Source organism: Carassius gibelio, chromosome B14 (assembly GCF_023724105.1).
Source record: "Carassius gibelio isolate Cgi1373 ecotype wild population from Czech Republic chromosome B14, carGib1.2-hapl.c, whole genome shotgun sequence".
In the NCBI taxonomy this organism is placed as follows: Eukaryota; Metazoa; Chordata; class Actinopteri; order Cypriniformes; family Cyprinidae; genus Carassius; species Carassius gibelio.
Genome location: NC_068409.1, coordinates 8159979 through 8178380, shown reverse-complemented (window position 1 = coordinate 8178380; position 18402 = coordinate 8159979). Strand labels below are relative to the sequence as shown.

Here is an 18402-nt window from a genome sequence, read left to right as displayed (position 1 = left end):
TTGTACTCTCCGCTACCTGTGACATAACATGCAATCGACATTCGAGATAAAGTTCAACTAAAGATGAACAAAGACAGTGATGTAAAAGGGCTGTAAACAGTTTATTCTATATGAAAAAATGCTTAAAGTGAAACTTTGCATGTTGTGTTTATTCTGGGCACACCTTGTTTTCACCGATTTTTTTAGTTATATATTTTAATAATGTAGAGGAGCATATTGAGTTTGGCCTTTATCAGCTTAGTCCATTATCCCACATTATGCCACGTTTTTTTTGGGTATGTGAGGAAAATACTATATACATATTCATTATATTATTAAACTGTATATTTAATTTGATATTTTAATAGCATTTTAATATATTAAGCTATGTTAAGTGTTTATGTTTTTCTATGGGAGGAAAAAGTTTAGCAACAGACTTGCCACGGATTTGTGGGTCTTGTCTTTTTCTTGCAGGACCCTGAATGTTATAATACTAAATTAGTTTTAATCATTTAATCACCAGCACAGCGTCTTATCTCCATTGGCAACACGCACGATCTGTGTCGACTGCAAGTGACGTCACAGGTAGCGGAGAGTGCAAGTGGTGATTGCAAGTGATTTCAATTTTGTTTTATTTTTTCTTATCTTCACCACCTGGGTACTGTTGAAAAGTAATAAAAAATAGAACAAAATAAAAAAATAAAGACCGGAAGTGACGTCGCTAGCGGAAGTGCAAGTGTCTGAGAGTGCAAGTGGTGGTCTGCAGCCAGACCCTCTTGGGAGATCCTAATCATGCCTCGAGCAAATTCCAGCCATGAAACAGAAAGTGACTGAAGATCCCTGATCCTTTTAAGTGAGGAAATAGCAAGGAGACAAATAGTCCTGAGCATGAGAAACTTGACTGGTACTTCTTCTGTGGGTTCAAAGGGGGCATTGCACAAGCTCTCTAGAACCACTGCCAGGTCCCATGAGGTCACCTTAGTGTGCTGTACTGGCCTCAGACTCAGGGTGTCATAGAGGAGACGAGAGACAAGTGGGTGTCTTTCCAATGACTGACCACCGAGAGGGGCATGGTGAGCAGCTAAGGCCACCACGTATACTTTCAGAGTAGAGGGAGATAACCCTTCTGAGAATTGCTCCTGCAAATACTCCAGAATTGGACCAAATGGGCAGCTGACTGGATCTCGCAGTTGCTTTCTGCACCATGAAGTGAAAAGCTTCCACTTCAAGGCGTACTATTTCCTTGTGTTGGGAGCTCTGGACTGGAGCACAGTCTCAACCACCTCAGTTAAGAGACCAGGTGCTAGGAGATGTGCCCGCTTTAGGAGCCATGCCCACAGCTTACACAACTCTGGGTGGGGGTGAAGAACGGTGCCCCCCGCCTGAGAGAGGAGGTCCCTCCTGATCGAAATCTCCAGCGGAGAGCCATCGAGTTAGGACACCAGGTCCAAGAACCATACTCAGGCCGGCGGACTCTCTGCAGAAATCCCAGGAGCAGAACGATCTGGAAAAAAGCATACAGACAAAGCCTCGGCCATGTTTGTACTACGCCTAAATAAGTGGTTCTCTGTAGTGGAGAAAACACACTTTTCTTGGTGTTTAGTCTTAACCCCAGCTCTCTCATATGGGAGAGAACCACATCTTGATTGAGCTAATATAAACCAATTGTAGATATAATTGAGTATGCAGATGCCCTGGAGTCGCAGAGGAGCCAGAGCAGCATCCACACAATTCGTGAAAGTGCGTGGTGAGAGTGATAGGCCAAAGGGAAGAACTCGATATAGTTATACTTCCCCCTGAAAGCAAACCTTCAGGAACCTCCAGTGTTGATGAAGGATGTAAACATGGAAATACGAGTCTTTGATATTTATCAGTACAAACCAGTCCTCGGACTAGATGCCCTGTCCATTACCCCCCATCCAACTCCACAGTCCAGTGTGAGCACAGTCTTGCCCTGATCAGACATCTCAACAGTAGACCTTACACTCCTCACATCACGTCACATCACTGCTCACTCCTGAGATATGTGCTTTAGCACTGCTCTTCACCTCCTCGTCCAGCACTGCGCTGATAAACTATCTCATACTCTGGAATCAACGGCTTGATTCACTTTCCAGAGGCATGTTGATGGAGGCGGCTGCTGTTTGACACGGCTGACGTCATCATGAAGTTTTGCAGGCAGCACAATGTTAAATTGTCCTTGAATTGTGAGGTCTGGGTGTGTGTGAAAGGGTGTCTGGCACAGGTGCTGGATCCGGCTCGAAGAAAATCACCTGTCTCCAGAGAAACACCGAACTAATGAGCATGTTGAAGGCTGGTGCCAGAAATGTCCACATAATCTCACTAACAGGAGCCAAAGCCAAAGCTCCTGCCGCATATGAATATAGCCTGAAACACAGGAGACAGTCTTACCAGAGAAAAATCTGCTTATTATGAGTGCATATATGTTGTTTTCTCACATGTCCTTCACGAGTCCGGCAGGTTTGAGCGCTGCTGGCAGGTTTTAGTAATGGGTCAGGCACAGGATTCAGTCCGGAAAGCAGCAGGAATCAAGGTGACTTGACTCTCGTTCACTGCCAAACCAGAGTTCAGACTCACACACTCATCACCAGCAGCTGGACACTCTTATATGTTGTGTGCTATCATTCATTTTAAATTATGATCTTTCCATCAGTTTGCTGTCCTCTCTCGTGCTTTACTCCGTTCACTTCGACTGATTCTATCACTTTACCCCAGCCTGGAAATAAATGAACACTCTGTCATCATTATTTATTCCTTTAACACACTGATTCTCAATGTGAGGAAGGTCTGTGATGAGAGTCTCTGTAAGCTCTGCTCACTCTGGACGCAGCATCATTTCCTCCTCATAATGTTACCATGACAACGCAGCACAGCATCATTCACCACATTAGCTGATCTTCTGATGGAAATGTCTTACTCGGTGCTGGTACATTTTTCAGTTCCTTCACTGAGTCCAACAAAACAAAACAGCATGACTTCTACATACATTTGTGTGTGGCTCAAGCTGTCCCATCATCAGGTTGGGACCCTCTGTGCGGCATCGGTCCAGTGGAGTGTGTGTGAGAGGATCAGTTCATCTGTGACTCACACAGAATTACACCATCCTTTGCTGTAGAGCAACTTTACATTGACTTAATGTGCTTGGTACGTTTGTAGATGGTGTCAAGAAATGGATTGGGGTTGAGAGCGTAAAAATATCCACTAAAATATTAAAAATAACCAATATGTTTATCACTGTACATATTTCTGCCTGTTATGATGGTGAAAGTAAATGCTTTATATTTCCGATGCTATCAGTGCAGGTATTTTGCATAAGGATAATGTTATTGCACATGAGGTGTTTCCAGGCTGTCGTGGAAGATAATGGAGTTAATCTATGGCTTCATCAGTCATAAAAACTCTTGGGCCCATTTGCTTTGACAGAGATGCAGTGAAATCACACCATGACCAGACAGATATTAATACACTTCTGTCCTTCAGCCCTTCATGTGCATCACAATCATTTCAATTAAGATAACACTTTCTGCCAACAGCATGCCTAATTACATTTAACATTTTTGAAGCAAGACACACACACACTAACAATCAACTAAATAAATTCAATTTGATGATGGATATTTAGTGTAATGTATGATTTAGTTTTTATTATGTCTAACTACTTGTTTTCAATAACCGTTCTCTGAATTGTTTGAACAGAAGTTGTAATTGTAATATTCAGAGATTCTTATAGAAGAGTAAAGAAATGAGTGTTCAGCTGTACTGTATGTTGTTTTCTCAGTCTGTTTTCTGCCCTTAACTCTTTGAGCAGTTATTACTGGTACAGCCATCACAGCAGACAGCTCAGAGTCTGTGAGCAGCACAGTCCAGGAGCACCAAAGCCTGGTCAGGTCACCTTAAAAACCACAAGAACACATCACACACCGGTCACTGAAACACAGATCCTTCACTTCAGATCTCCCCTGTCTCTGTGGCATCTTCTTCATTATTTATGCACTTAAACCATGTCTTTGTATAAATGTGTAATATACAGAGACATGCATGTGACTGGTGCTGAGCTCAGACTCGATCAGTGCTGCTCTGTGAGGACGTGGTCATGAGCTAAACTGCACAGGTGCTTCAGGATGACCTCTCTGCTCAGCTCTCATACTGTAGAGACGCTTCACCGTCGATATTACTAACACCAGCACACCAGCAGACCAGAGGAGCGGAGACCACTGCTTCCTCAAATACTGAAGATTTACACATGCATCAAGAGACTGTCACGTGACGTTTCTCCTCTTTTACTGCTTACATTTTCCACATCCTTTCCACAGACTGATGAACGTACTCCGTTTAACTGGATTTGCTTTCATATTCAAAATGAAGCAGCACAACTACAGTGTTTGGATATTCATAATGTCACCCTGCACTGAGTTATTCAGAGCTTCTGTGCTTCGGCTCTATATGTGATATATTTCAGGGCTGACTGTGTTTGCTGTGGTGTGATTGGCTGTCAGAGGAAATGTCACACTGATTCATGGGAGGAAGACACAGTGTCCAGGAAACAGCCTGCACCTGACACTGAGCTGTGAGCGAGTTCATTAAGAGCTTGTGTGTCTCAGTCCGTCAGTGTCCAACACAGACACTCCACCGCTTTAATGATCAGCAAACATTCAGAAGGACAAGCTCGTCTGATTCATCACCTGACACTCCAGAGCACGTACAGCACACATCCTTTCTGATTCAGCTCATTACTGATGCAGTCCTTCTCTCCAAACCTGCCATTTAGAAAGCAGAAATCTGAGATGTGTTTTGTAAAGAGTCAGCATGTGTTTTATTGTCCCGCGGCACCGAGACGTTTGTCATGTCTTGCTCTTTGTTCATCTCATACGCTCTTCTTCATTTTAACTGCTGGAGCTTGTGATGGCTCCTCTTCTCTCTCTCTGGAGTAATAGTGGCTCTCGCTGATCAATCCCTCTGACGCAGGCTTAAACAGCTGCACTAATAAGTGTGACGTCACATGGGTTTTCTTCTTAATTTGCTGTCTTGGCTTTGCTTTCAAGTTGAATCCCTGAGCTCCAGTGTTGTGGAGAACCAGAAGTAAGTTTCATTTCAGGTCAAGTCAAATGCATTCATACAGAGCTTTTCATTGTTTCACAGGAGCTTTACAAGCGTTATAGATGCATTTAGCAGATTAGAGCTGATGGTAATATACTGCGGTTTACAGTCAGCAGTGATATGAAGAATCACACTTTAACTACCGTGTACATTTATTGAGCTCATATTGAATTGTAAAACACTTGTGCAGCTACAGCTATGATTAGATACAGGTTCTGTGGTACAGGGGTAGTGGGTAAAGAGATAAGATTACTAGTTAAAACATTAAAATCAATGTTTAATGTGAAGATGGATCCTCCTTATCACACATCTGAGACAAGACAAGTCTGAAACACACAGCAATATTCATACAACAGATAGAAATAAATGAATCTGGGATGTTCTTTCCTACTCTTATTACATAGAGATGACCACAGCTTTGATGATCAGGGATATTTCAGAGCTGCGCTGTCGTTACTGTAGATTATTCATCTCATGAGATCTCATGCATGCTTATATAAGCACGTTTTTACTGCTTGATGCATTATTTATTCGTTCAATCATAAGTGTTGGATCACGTCGTGCTTGTGGATACTGATTTAACGGATCAGGCCAAATCATCTCACTGTAACAGAATATAAGTGAGAAGTCAGTTCAGATGGTGCTATAATACAAGCATATGGTTTCAATGAAAAACTCATATCTGAAAACAACATGTGGCTGTGCATTCTGGAGGGACAGATGGTCTGTGCGTTACCTTTGTGAGTATGCACTACAGTATGAGTATAGCAGCTTTAGTATGAAATATAAAAACTGTCAGGATTAATTGGTTTGTTCTTGAGACCCCGACGGTCAGTTCAGTACTGCAGATGTTCTCTTGAACCAAAACTGAACTACATCTCCATTTCATATATGTAGAAACTAATCTGTAGACTTCTATTACAATAAGTGTAACGCTCTTTGGCCGGTTAACACCTCTTACAAAACCAATCATGTATAAATAGCTCTGAAATGAGGCTTTGGTCTGTTCTGTAGCTGCGCCTCAAGCGATGACACCAATTAAACACACTCTTAAGAGAAGAATATGATCGGCTCCTGTTAAACACGATCACAGCAAGAGGACTGTAACCAGAGCAGACACTGAAGGGGATTGACTTCTGATAAAGAGTCAATCTGGTGGATTATTCAGCAGGACAGAGGCAAGACCACATCACTGAGAGAAACTCTTTCAGTTTATAGCAGATTTCACAATGAATACTGTTCTACAGAGACTGTAGGCTTCAAACCACCAGTGAACAAGCTGAAGACTTAAAAATGTTGGAAAGAAGCACAGATGACCACCTGTATAAATATTTGATGCTTTCTCAGTGTAAAACATGGCCCTGCTTTTAAAGACCTGCATTGCAAAGTCATCTGAGATGATGAAGAATGACCTTACAGTGGGAGACGGTGGGAGGCATGGACACAGGACAGATGATCAGTGGTTTACTCTTCAGTCCTGCCGTCAGTCGTCTTTTGTTCGAGGGAACACTTGAACACTTGGTGTTAAGATGCATTTTCAGTGACACGACTTCTCTGACTGCTTGTTCATGGATTTCATTGAAACAGTCCTCAGGAATCCTCTTCATTCAGCTGTTATTGGCCAAGGCCCAAGACATGTCAAACAGCCAATCACAGTTTGTTTCATTCATCGTCATGTTTCGAGGCATGGAAATGTCGCCACAATAACAGATATTTGTGTAAAGCTCTATGACATATTTGAAAGATTATATCCTGCAAACTTTAAATATTTCACATACTTTTGAAAAACCAGCATTTAGTTGATCCTGATAAGCTCTCGTCATCACAGTTGTAAACGCGATGGCTTTCTTCTTTCGAGAGGGGGTGGAATTTTAAGAAAGAAACTCAACACACCGGAGACGGATTCAGAGCAACTGCTTCAAAACTCACAACACTACTAAGTGTTATTTTTCCAGTAAAAAGCTTCAAGCTCAGGCTAATAATCAGATATATCACTCTTTTACTCCTTGCCTTTAGAATTAAATGTCCTCTTTCTTAGTTGACACAACGTATCGTTAGCCTCTGCAACAGCAAGTCTTTTTACAGTACTTTTGGCTTTGGAGGACCAGAAAACATTCTCTGAAATCATTCATTATTCATGAGATTCATCCCTGAAACTCACTGAAAACCACAAGGACACTTACATGGATTAATATACTAAAGCAATAAAGGCTGGAAAGTAGACAGGAACGAGAACGAGCGTCCAGAAGTGTTAGACTTTGAATGGATAGAAGACACAAACCATCCTCGCTCACATCATGAAATAATGAACTGCTAACATTCATGTAATAAAAAAGATCTTAATGAAAGCAGCTGATGCACCTGATAGATTGTTTCATCATTAGCTCAGTAAGATTGGAAGTGTTTGAGGTTGTTTGTGGAGAATGTCTCACATCCGGCTTGGTTTAGTTACACAGACAGCAGCTCACTCACGGTGCTCTCTAGTCTTAATGGCCATGACAGGCTTCAAATGAACGGCCTGTGGAGAGTCAAAGCTGCGCTGCAGTCGATGCACATCAAACACATCCCGCATACAGGTGCAATCACGTGCCCTAACCCTCGCTGCGGTTCTACATTGATTAGCCTTTGAGACCGTTTCACCCGGGGGTCCTCGTCCAGCCAGCTCCATCTGGAGATACATGTCCACTACAAGCCATCCATTCACACTTTAGGAGAATTATAAACACGCTATCAGACGTAAGTCAGCAGTGAAACTGCATTTCAGCACAAAGCGTACGGTGGGCTGCTGTTCTGATATTGACTTTTTGTACTGCTTCAGCTTTCATTTCTGGAATTACTGTACTGCTTCACAATAGAGCGAGCCGGCGCGGGAAACAGGTCAGACAATTACTGCAGGGCCTCGCCATGGATTTCACATTAGGAGCACAAAATCACAAAAATAATCCTGTTATTAATTCCTTTCTGTCATCAAGCTGTTCCAAATCCAAATGCATTTTTGCTCCTCAAAATTTTGCACAAATCTGCATGCAGTTTTATATATATATGGTATGTATATATAGTATGCAACAATGCCTTGATGCACAACATTGAACACTAGGGACGCTGGCTCTACATGCTAGTGTCTTGTTTGGATTCCTCATCATGTGACGTGGCCTTTCGCGACCCATCCGAGGTGTCTGTGATGCCGTGAGTAATATCTTGCTCTCGAGTTTGTGTTTTGTTGAAAAGTTCACTAATGCCCTCTTGCTGTGCTGGCGTGACGTCTGCTCTTTTCTGACCGGCCCAGTTCTCAGAGCCTGTTTTGCACAATCCTCAGCCTCATCCATATGCAAACGTTTAGGATCCGCTACAAAGCCTCGCTCAGGCGCTTACCGTGATGCATTCTAACAAGAATTACCATGACAAGCAAGGCGTATCTTGTCCAATTACACCATTGTGCTGCACTCAATATCCGATAAATTAATCATTCAAGACAAGCGCATTAAATGTGAAATTACTCGGGGCGACATATGGCTGCCTGTTTACGTAACGTGTAACCTGTGAGCTCCACACGGTTTCTGCTTCAGACGCGTGGCATGAAGGCAGCAGAGCAAACTAATTCAGTGCATACAAGTGTGTGTGTGTGTGTGTGTGTGTGTGTGTGTGATTTCTAGCCCTTCAGAATCAACCCTCTCTTCTTGTCCAGCCATGTGTGATATCACTTTCTCCTTCCATCTTTCCCGCAGCTGTGAAATTCATCAGGCCGAGCGTATATAACAAAAATCCATGCCGTAAATGTGTGATTGTGACAGCGCTTGACATAAATCAGCTCTGGCAGCTTTTGAATGTGAGAGATATTTATGTGATGGGAGGCGGCGCAGTGATGAGTCAGTGTCCGCGCACAAACACCTCTGTAATTGCTCATAAATCCCAGCGTTCGCTGCTGATAGGTGGCCGTGACTTTGATGGGTTTCATCTTTCTATCAGTGTGAAATATTGGAGCGCGGTGAGTGTGCGGCGAGTGTCGGGAGAGAGAGGGAAATGGATTTGTTGCTCTTTGCAGATGGCTGTGCAGGGGATTTGCTTCTGTTTCAGCATTTAGCCACTGATTTTGTAACAAACCACTAACCACAATTGTGAGGTCTGGCACAAACACCGCTGTTCAGAAGTTTGGGATCAGTATGATTTTTAAATTTTTTAAGGAAGATTTTTCTGCTCATAAAGACTATCTATTTAACCAAAAAATAATAATTGTATAAATTATTATTGCAATTTAAAATAACAATTTTCTGTTTAAATTTACTTTAAATTATAATTTATTTTAGTGAAATTCAAAGCTGTATTTTCAACATCATTGCTCCAGTCTTCAGTGTCACATGATCTTCAGAAATCATTCAGATTTATTATCAATGTTGGAGACAGTTGTGCTGCTTCATATATTTTTTGGGACCTGTGATAATTCTTTCAGAGTTCTTTGATAAATAAAAAGTTAAAAAGAAAAGTGTTTATTCAACATATATATATATATATATATATATATATATATATATATATATATATATATATATATATATATATATATATATATAAAATATTTTATTTAACATTTTATTCATCAACAAATCCTGAAAAAATATATCACAGTCTCCACAGTTTTCAACACTGATAACAAATCATCATATTATTCTGATTTCTGAAGATCATGTGACACTGAAGACTGGAGGAATGATGTTGATTCAGTGCTGCATCACAGGAATAATGAAATTGTAAAATTATATTAAAATAGGAAACCAATGTTAGGAATTAAATAACCAGGTTTCAGCACTAAATCAATTATATTCCACCTCAGATTCATTGTTATCAATCTTTGGCACTGAGCATATGTTGCAGACTCCAGATATGTAATCTATTCCCAGAGTAAGCCCTCCTTATGACAGCGTGGGGTGTTAATAATGGATGTGTCTTCTGTCTCCACAGTGGATGGCTGTATTGACTGGTCGGTGGATCTGAAGACGTACCGTGTGTTGGCCGGAGAGCCGCTGAGGGTGAAGTGTGCTCTCTTCTACAGCTACATACGCACCAACTACAGCGTGGCCCAGAATGCCAAGCTGCGGCTCATCTGGTACAGGAACAAGGGCGACTCCGAGGAGCCCATCATTTTCTCGGGTCACCGGCTGAGTAAGGAGGGAGACTCCATCTGGTTCCGCTCCGCAGAGATGGAGGACAATGGATTTTACACTTGTGTGCTCAGGTGGGTCATTAGTGATCAAACACAAATGAAGTGTGAAGTGAGAAAAACACAGCCCTGTATCACAGCTGACATCACCCACAGATGCTGGAAACCAATCAAACTGACGGCTAAAAAACAAATATCCAAATCAAGGTGACATCAAAATACTGGACATGACAGTGATTCAATGTGAACTGAACGTCAAACATTTCAGTGTGCGATTTAAACTTTATATGTTCTCCAAAATACCCCTGGAAGAAACGTCTCTAGGTCACATATGTAACCCTAGTTCCTCGAGGGAACGAGACGCTGCGTCGAACTACGCTTTGGGGAACTCGCTTAGCACAAGCGACTCTGAATATCATGTGTAATCAGTCCAATGGAAGGGCGTGACGTCACAGTCGGGGTGGCGTAAGCGGGCAAGGAAGCTATAAAAGCACATGCCGCGCAGCTGGCGTCAGCTTTGAATACCAGCAAGTGCCGGCAGGGGTGCCGGGGGTATGGCTCCGAGACGCAGCGTCTCGTTCCCTCGAAGAACTAGGGTTACATACGTGACCTAGAGACGTTCCTCTTCAGGAAATCAAGCTGTGTCGAACAACGCTTTGGGGAATGAGTACCAACGCCGCCAGACTACCAAACCTCTGACTAGGGTTTATCCAAAGAGCACAGCTTAGGATGAGAGGACAGAAGCACCTGGAGTCACTGGAATGTCTAGGCCATAGAATTTAACAAACGTAGAAGGCGTGGACCACCCTGCAGCATTGCAGATGTCCAGCATGGATATACCTGCTAGGAAGGCCTTGGAGGCCGCCATATCCCGAGTAGAGTGAGCCTTGGCTCCCGACAGTGGGGGACGACCAGAGGACTCATAGGTGGCATTGATAGCCTCGACTCTCCAACGACTAATAGTCTGCTTAGAAGCAGGAGAACCCCTCTTGGGGGGACCGTAGCATACCAGCAATTGGTCAGTTTTTCTCCACATGGCAGCTCTGTGGACTTATGCGTCCAGCGCTCGAACTGGACACATACAGTTTAGCTTCGCTTGGTTGGGCTCCCGAAAGGGAGGAGGACAGAAGACCTGCAGCACTACAGGTCGTGGTTTAACAGAGGGAACCTTAGGAACATATCCCGCTCGAGGGTATATGAACGCTTTGGTCGTGCCAGGTGCAAACTCAAGATAAGTGGGGGCCACGGAGAGGGCCTGAAGATCTCCTACTCTCCACATAGAGGTGATAGCCAACAGAGAGGAGGTTTTAAGTGTAAGATGTCTGTCTGAAATATATGGGGGTTTGCACATTACCTCTAACACCACAGCCAAGTCCCACAGGGGAATACGGGACCGTACTGGAGGTCTCAGCCTCAGCGCACCATGGAGGAAACGTGTAACTAGATGGTGTCTTCCCATAGACTGGCCATCGAGAAGGGTGTGGTAGGCTGCAATGGCCACCATGTAAACCTTCAGCATGGAGTGGGTCAACCCTGCAGAGAGCCTGGCCTGTAGAAACTCCAGAACTGTACCAACTGGGCAGTTTGCTGGGTCTAGCTGGCGGTCTCTGCACCATGAGGTGAAAAGTTTCCACCTCAGGGTGTACAGTTTCCTCATTGAGGGAGTTCTGAATTGGAGGAGGGTCTCAACAACCTTGGTTGAGAGACCGGCTGCTAACAGTTGTGCCCCCTCAGGGGCCACAGCCACAGCTTCCACAACTCTGAGCGAGGGTGAATTATCGTGCCCTTCGCCTTTGAGAGTAGGTCTGTCCTGACCGGTATCTCCCATGGAGAGCTGTCGAGGAGCGAGACCAAGTCTGCGAACCATACTCGGCCCGGCCAGAATGGGGCTACTAATAACAGATGTACCCCGTCCCGGCTTACTCTCGCCAGAACTCCCGGGAGCAGAGCAATAGGGGGAAAGGCATACAGACGAAGCCTCGGCCAGGTCTATACCATGGCGTCCAGTCCAAGAGGAGCAGGATGAGGTAGAGAGAACCAAAGGGGACATTGTGATGTCTCTTGAGTCTCTTCCCAGGAATATATACTGCTCTTAATGAGAGGAGTTTGCTCTGGGACCACACCAGGATCTGGTGCGCCAGCTTGTACAAAGGGCGCAAACGCAGACCTCCCACTGATGTGTTGTCGGTGCGCACCAACATAAGGTGACCCCTTAGGTCTGGGAGGAAGTACTTCAGTGCACGATAAACTGCTAGCATTTCTAGACAATTGATAGGCCATGTTAGATGGTGAATGCTCCACAGACCACGGGCAGGGTGGCCACTCATGACTGCACCCCAGCCGGTGAGAGATGCGTCCATCGCTAGTATTACACTGTGACAAGGAGCTCCCAGCACCGGGCCCTGATTCAAGAACCAAGGTTTCTTCCACATGTCGGAGGCAGCGCCGCGTGACCTTGATAGTCGCAACCTGCTCTGACTGAGCTAAAAACAACCAATTGTCGATATAGTTGAGAATGCGGATGCCCTGCATGCGCAGGGGAACCCGAGCCACGTCTACACGTTTTGTGAACGTGCAGGGCGAGAGTGCAAGGCTGAAGGGAAGTACTTGATATTGGTAAGCTTCGCCCCCGAAAGCGAACCTCAGAAACTTCCTGTGTTGTGGAAGGATGGATATGTGGAAGTATGCATCTTTGAGATCTATTGTTACAAACCAGTCCTCAGACCTGATCTGAGCTACAACATGCTTGATTGTGAGCATTTTGAACTTCAATCTCATAACTGAACGATTTAAGACCCTCAAGTCTATAATTGGAACTATGAAATACCGGCTGTAAAATCCGGACTCCCTGTCTTGAGGAGGGACCACCTCGATGGCCTCCTTCTCTTTTAGGGTTTTCACTTCCTGTTACATAACCAGACCCTGCCTGGAGCCGACTATCGTCGGGATGACCCCGTTGAATATTGGCGGCGCATAGCCGAACTGAATATGGTAGCCTTTTTCTACTGTGTGCAGGACCCATTGAGATACATTTGGCAGTAGTTTCCTCGCTGCTAAATAATCTACTAACGGAATCAGTCTCTCAAGACTGACTTCTGGTGTAAGAGGCCCCCGCAGGTGCCGTGAGCGTCTCAGCCCCGCTACGCGCACAGGCGGAAGATACTGAGACCAATGCTCGCTGTCCCCGCTGCGCCCTGGAACACTGGCAGGGTTGGCAGATCGGCCCCCAGAGGGCGCTGAGGCGAGACGGGCACCGTGTACTGCGGTGTGTACCACTCTACCCCAGCAGAGGCTGCCCTCTGAAAGCCGAACAGGCCAGTAGACTGAATCGGGGCTTCCATGAGGCAAACCCTGTCCCACTCTTTCATACCTGACAGGGTCAACCATAAGTGCCTCTCCGCGGCCACCATAGCTGCCATGGACCGCCCAATCACTCGGGCGGTCTCCTTGGTGGCGCGGAGGGAGAGATCAGAAGAGGTCCTGAAGAGGAACTGCTGTCCAAACTGAGTTTAAAATGATGTTACAGCATCTTGATCAAGTCTTGACCAATACAGTATTTGATGTCAAACTGATATAAAGGTGCCCACTGGGTTATATTGTATACTATAGCAGTGTTAGATGAGCCACACACCCATAATCCAAGGTTTAACTGATCTGTCTCTGGAACATCTTGACTATGACACTACATTACGTTCCTTATCAAAGTTTTTAGTATCTATTTATTAATGATGGATTTGTGGATCAATGTTAAAGGGTTACTACATCCACCCCATATTTAACATTTTGTCAAAAATTACACACCCTTGTACCAAACGCGTAAGACCTTCGTTCCAATCTTCGGAAAACACAAATTAAGATATTTCAGATGAAATCTGAAAGCTCTCTGGCCCTCGATAGACAGCAATGTATTTAAAGGGTTACTCCAGCCCAAATTGAAAACTTTGTCATCAGTTACTTACCCCCATGTTGTTCCAAACCCATAAAAGCTTTGTTCATCTTGGGAACACAATTTAAGATATTTTGGATGACAACTGGGAGGCCTGTTGTCCCATAGACTGCCAAGTAAAATATACTGTAAAGTTCCAGAAAAGTATGAAAGACATCGTCAGAATAGTCCATCTGCCATCAGTGGTTCAATCTGAGTTTAATGAAGTGATGAGAACACTTTTGCTGTGCAAAGAAAACAAAAACAACTTTACAATTACTTTATTCAACAATTTGTCTCTTTTACATCAGCGTAGCACCATTTATTCACTGGACGCAAATAGTGTATGTTGTTCTATGTCAGCTGCGCCAGAACAGAAGTCAGAACAGGAGACAGAACACACGTACACTATTAGAGGAGAGCTCCGTGTACTGAACAGTGCAGTCGCGTTATTTTTCAGCTGTCAAAGAAAGTCATGTTCAGTCATAGGTTTACTCAGGAATTGTGTCTGTGTACAGTAGCTCAGACTGTTGGGACTGTATTGTGAGAGTGACACCATTGTTTGAGTCGTGAGCGTCTCCTCACTGAATGCAGTCGCATCAAGGGTGAAGTTAATACAGTTTGATTCTAGCTCTGCAATTTAAACTGAGAGTTTGCTTCTTTTATGTTATTTGATTATACAAGGCATTCCCATACTTTTCAGTTATTTGTTGTTGAGGAAGCTGATGTCATGCTGTCCTGGATTTGATGGACACTAAATCGTTTGCAGAGTTTACTAATACCATTAAGGCTGTCCGCTCCCTGATCGCTCAGAACAACACTTTCTCCAGGCTGGAATTATCCAAAGCATGTCTGATATCTGAACCCATCTGAAACTTTGACTTTGTAAGTGGCTACAGAGAAAGACAGCTCGTCAGTGTCGGGGAAACTACTTTAAATCCAACTTGACAAACTACAAGCGACACACCATTTAAAGAAGTTCAACTATAGACAAGAAAACATTGTGAAAAAATAGTCAGCAATATAACAAGCTACTAACAAAAAGAGTGCAGTGGTTACTTTGACGCTATGGAAGGGTTTATCCATTAGATTACAAATGACTTTGGAATGAAAAGCACTTTAAATATGCAGTACATGCTGAAAAACACATGCTGTTAAATGTACATGAAATCATTCCCAAGGATTTGCAGTGGTAAAGTGTTTCTGTAGTACAGAACTGTGCACAAGCTGTTGAACTGAAAGATTGTCTTCATCACTTGTAAATAGTAGCATATATTCTAGTTTATTGTCATGAGAGTTTTCTGGGTGAATATTCCACTTCATTCAGCGCTCGTTGTGTTCTGTGCTTTGCAGAATCCTGATACTGTTATCATTTAATTTACTGTTGTTGTTTTTTTACTATCAGGGCTCAAGTAAACATTGTCTCAGTTCAGATGATTTTGCGTAGCATCTGATGCACTCTTTGAGAAGAACTGACTGACAAGAGTTTATAACGCTCAGCCCAGCAGGCTGGGTTACTAAAATTGAAATGTGTTCTGACTTTTCTGTGTGAGAGTTAAAACGTGTTGAAAGAATTACATAAAACAGATATACGGATAATAAGATTGGTGTATTTACAGGTTCACAATAAAATACTTTCAAAACAACACGATAAAACCAGGTAAACTCAGTCTGTTAAAAGAATACAGTTATATTGTCCATACCCTAAAAACAGTCCAAGTGTCCCAGTGTGTCGCTGAGTCCCAATGTGAGTGTCCCTGTGTGTATACAATCCAAGTTGCTGTAAGGTTGGAGGGGTAGGGGTAAGGGGAAGGGCCAGATAGCCCTTCAAACGAAGATTTTTCGGGACCACACTTCAAATGAAGGGGTATGAATTATCTCAACATGGCTGCTTCAGCGAACAAAAAGACACATAAATGTAAGCTTTTTTGCATAAATAAAGATTTTAACGAAAAGTAATCATTTGTTTTATGTTACATTCATGCATGTATTTGTGTCTGTGTGTTTCTCTTTTTAGAGAGTGAGTTTACTTAAAAACAACGATTGTATCCTCTCGTCACTGTATTTAATAAAAGTCATGGGGCAGCGTTGACAAGTTTATTTTCTCCTGGATGTGTGAGCTGCGCGATTTTCGATATGTGTGTGTGTGTGTGTGTGTGTGTGTGTGTGTCAGTAAGCAGCTCATTAATCCAGAATGATAATTAAAGGCTCTAATGCACACCAGTATATGTGTGTATTGAAAGAGCTCGACGACGAATGATGGATTGTGATGTCATGGTAGTGGTGTCCCAATCCTAAGGGGAATATGTTCTCCCCTACCCCTAGACACTCTGTTTCAAGGGACAAGGGGAAAGGGTAGGCGGAGGGGTAGGGGAAGGAGAAGGGGTATAAAATAGAATTGGGATTGGGCCTAAGTGATCCGGAAAGGTAAGTCGGTAAGCCGTAGTTCACTGACAATCTACACCAAATCAATTTCAAAATCAGAGGCGATTCTTTGAAAGGGATTTTGTGTAGCTTGTCTGTGGACTATGGCTCTGTGTAGTAAAGTCCAACCAGTGGAAAAAGGAAAGAACGGAGAAGATGTTGGTGACATCAGGCCCTGTTGATGTCTCGGAGAATGTTGTTCCGTCCTTCGCTCTGTCGTCGGTCAGCGAAGTTGCTGAGACGGTGGAACAGTAAAGTGGAGGTGAAGCAGAGCTGATGATGGAGGGCACAGGGTTGGAGGGGAGACAGTGGGTTCTGGAAGTTTCTTCTTTTCCTTCATTTGTTTTGCCAACTTTTTATCTCTCCTCCTAAAACACTCCACAACCCCTTTCTCTAAAGCCGCCATTTTCTCCTTCACATACTCCTCCACCTTATCAAATTTTAACTCCATACTCTCTCTAAAACACAGTTCATGGTTAAAATGACTTTTCAGTATTTAAAATCCTTCTCCAGTTTTAAAACAATGTTTTTAAGAGAAAGTACTTCAGCACGAAGCTGGTCACAGTGGTGTAAAATCCATTCATCATTAAAAATCGAGTTTTAAAAGCAGCAGCACTTTCAAAATGGGTCATCATATTTTAACACTTTCTCAAAAAAGTTTAAAATCTTAAAACAATCCCTGTACTGACCACCATATGGTCTTAGCCATTTTATTCCTCTTAAACATTTTAATGTATGTCTTCAAATGAGAAATTAACAGTATAAAGGAGGCAGCATGGCAGACAGACAGTGTCTTTGACCAAAAGCTGGATGAGGAGTTACCTTTGTGGACTTACCATTCCAGAACCACACTTGGATTATCACCTTCTTTGGATTGTATATACACCAGTGGACACTTCTCACATTCACATTGGGACTTGCAGCAGACTGGTATTCTTAAGGACTGTTTTAATGCTATGGAAAGACTGTGCTTTTATTAGCCTAGGATTTATTGTGTTGTTTTAAGTCTCTTGTGAACATTGTAAATACATATTTGATTTTCACTTCTAACCTTGTTGTCTGACCCATCTTTTTTTAACACTCAAAGCCCTCACACAGTTTAATCTGACCCCATTTTAAATTAATGCAATTCAGCCAATAAGGCCGATCGTTACAAGTTTATATTCTAAGAAAACGCTCTGATCATGCTACACTGCTATACTTAGGCAAAACCCTGCAGTAGTTTTAAAGTATTAAACTCCTATTAGAGGCAAAACAAATCTGATCAAAATATCAGACATATTCCTCGCCTATAATAAGAGATAAGGTTCATAATCTGAGCCCATCATGCACTGCATGTTTTTCTGTAAAATCTGTTGACTGCTTAAAATCTGCTAGTGATGTAGGGGTTTTTAGTCAGATGCAGATTCATTGATGGACAGTCATCGTCTGTTCTCAAGCTTGTAGATTTGTTGTCCCTGGCTTCAGTCTAATCAGAAATATACAGAAGTACATGCATAATGTGCACTGTCAAATGCATACTACTTTGAAAAACAGTAGATAGTGTGTTATTCCAAACTCCAAAAAACTTTTTTTTAAGGCAATATTTGAAATGAGAAAACCGAGATGCAGGAATATAAAACAGCTTTAATTCACACCCGAGTACCTACGCTTCTGCAAGAGGAAAGCTGAAGGAAGGCCTTGAGGAAACCCAGGGCTCAGAAAAGAGTTCACTCTCACACTGCGGCTGAAGGGCAATTTGTGTAAAACATCTGAACAGAGGCAGCTGTGAGTGAAGGGACAGGATCTGTTTTCTCCAAGC

At 43.1% G+C, this 18402-nt stretch overlaps 1 protein-coding gene across 1 annotated transcript in view; it reads left to right on the top strand.

Annotated features, from left to right (window-relative positions):
- Window positions 1–18402, top strand: part of LOC127971730 (X-linked interleukin-1 receptor accessory protein-like 2) — a 201810-nt gene that overhangs the window by 92877 nt on the left and 90531 nt on the right. The window contains exon 3 of the mRNA XM_052574949.1: window positions 10054–10327. Within this exon, the coding sequence (XP_052430909.1) occupies window positions 10054–10327 (274 nt within the window). The remainder of the gene's footprint in view (window positions 1–10053; window positions 10328–18402) is intronic.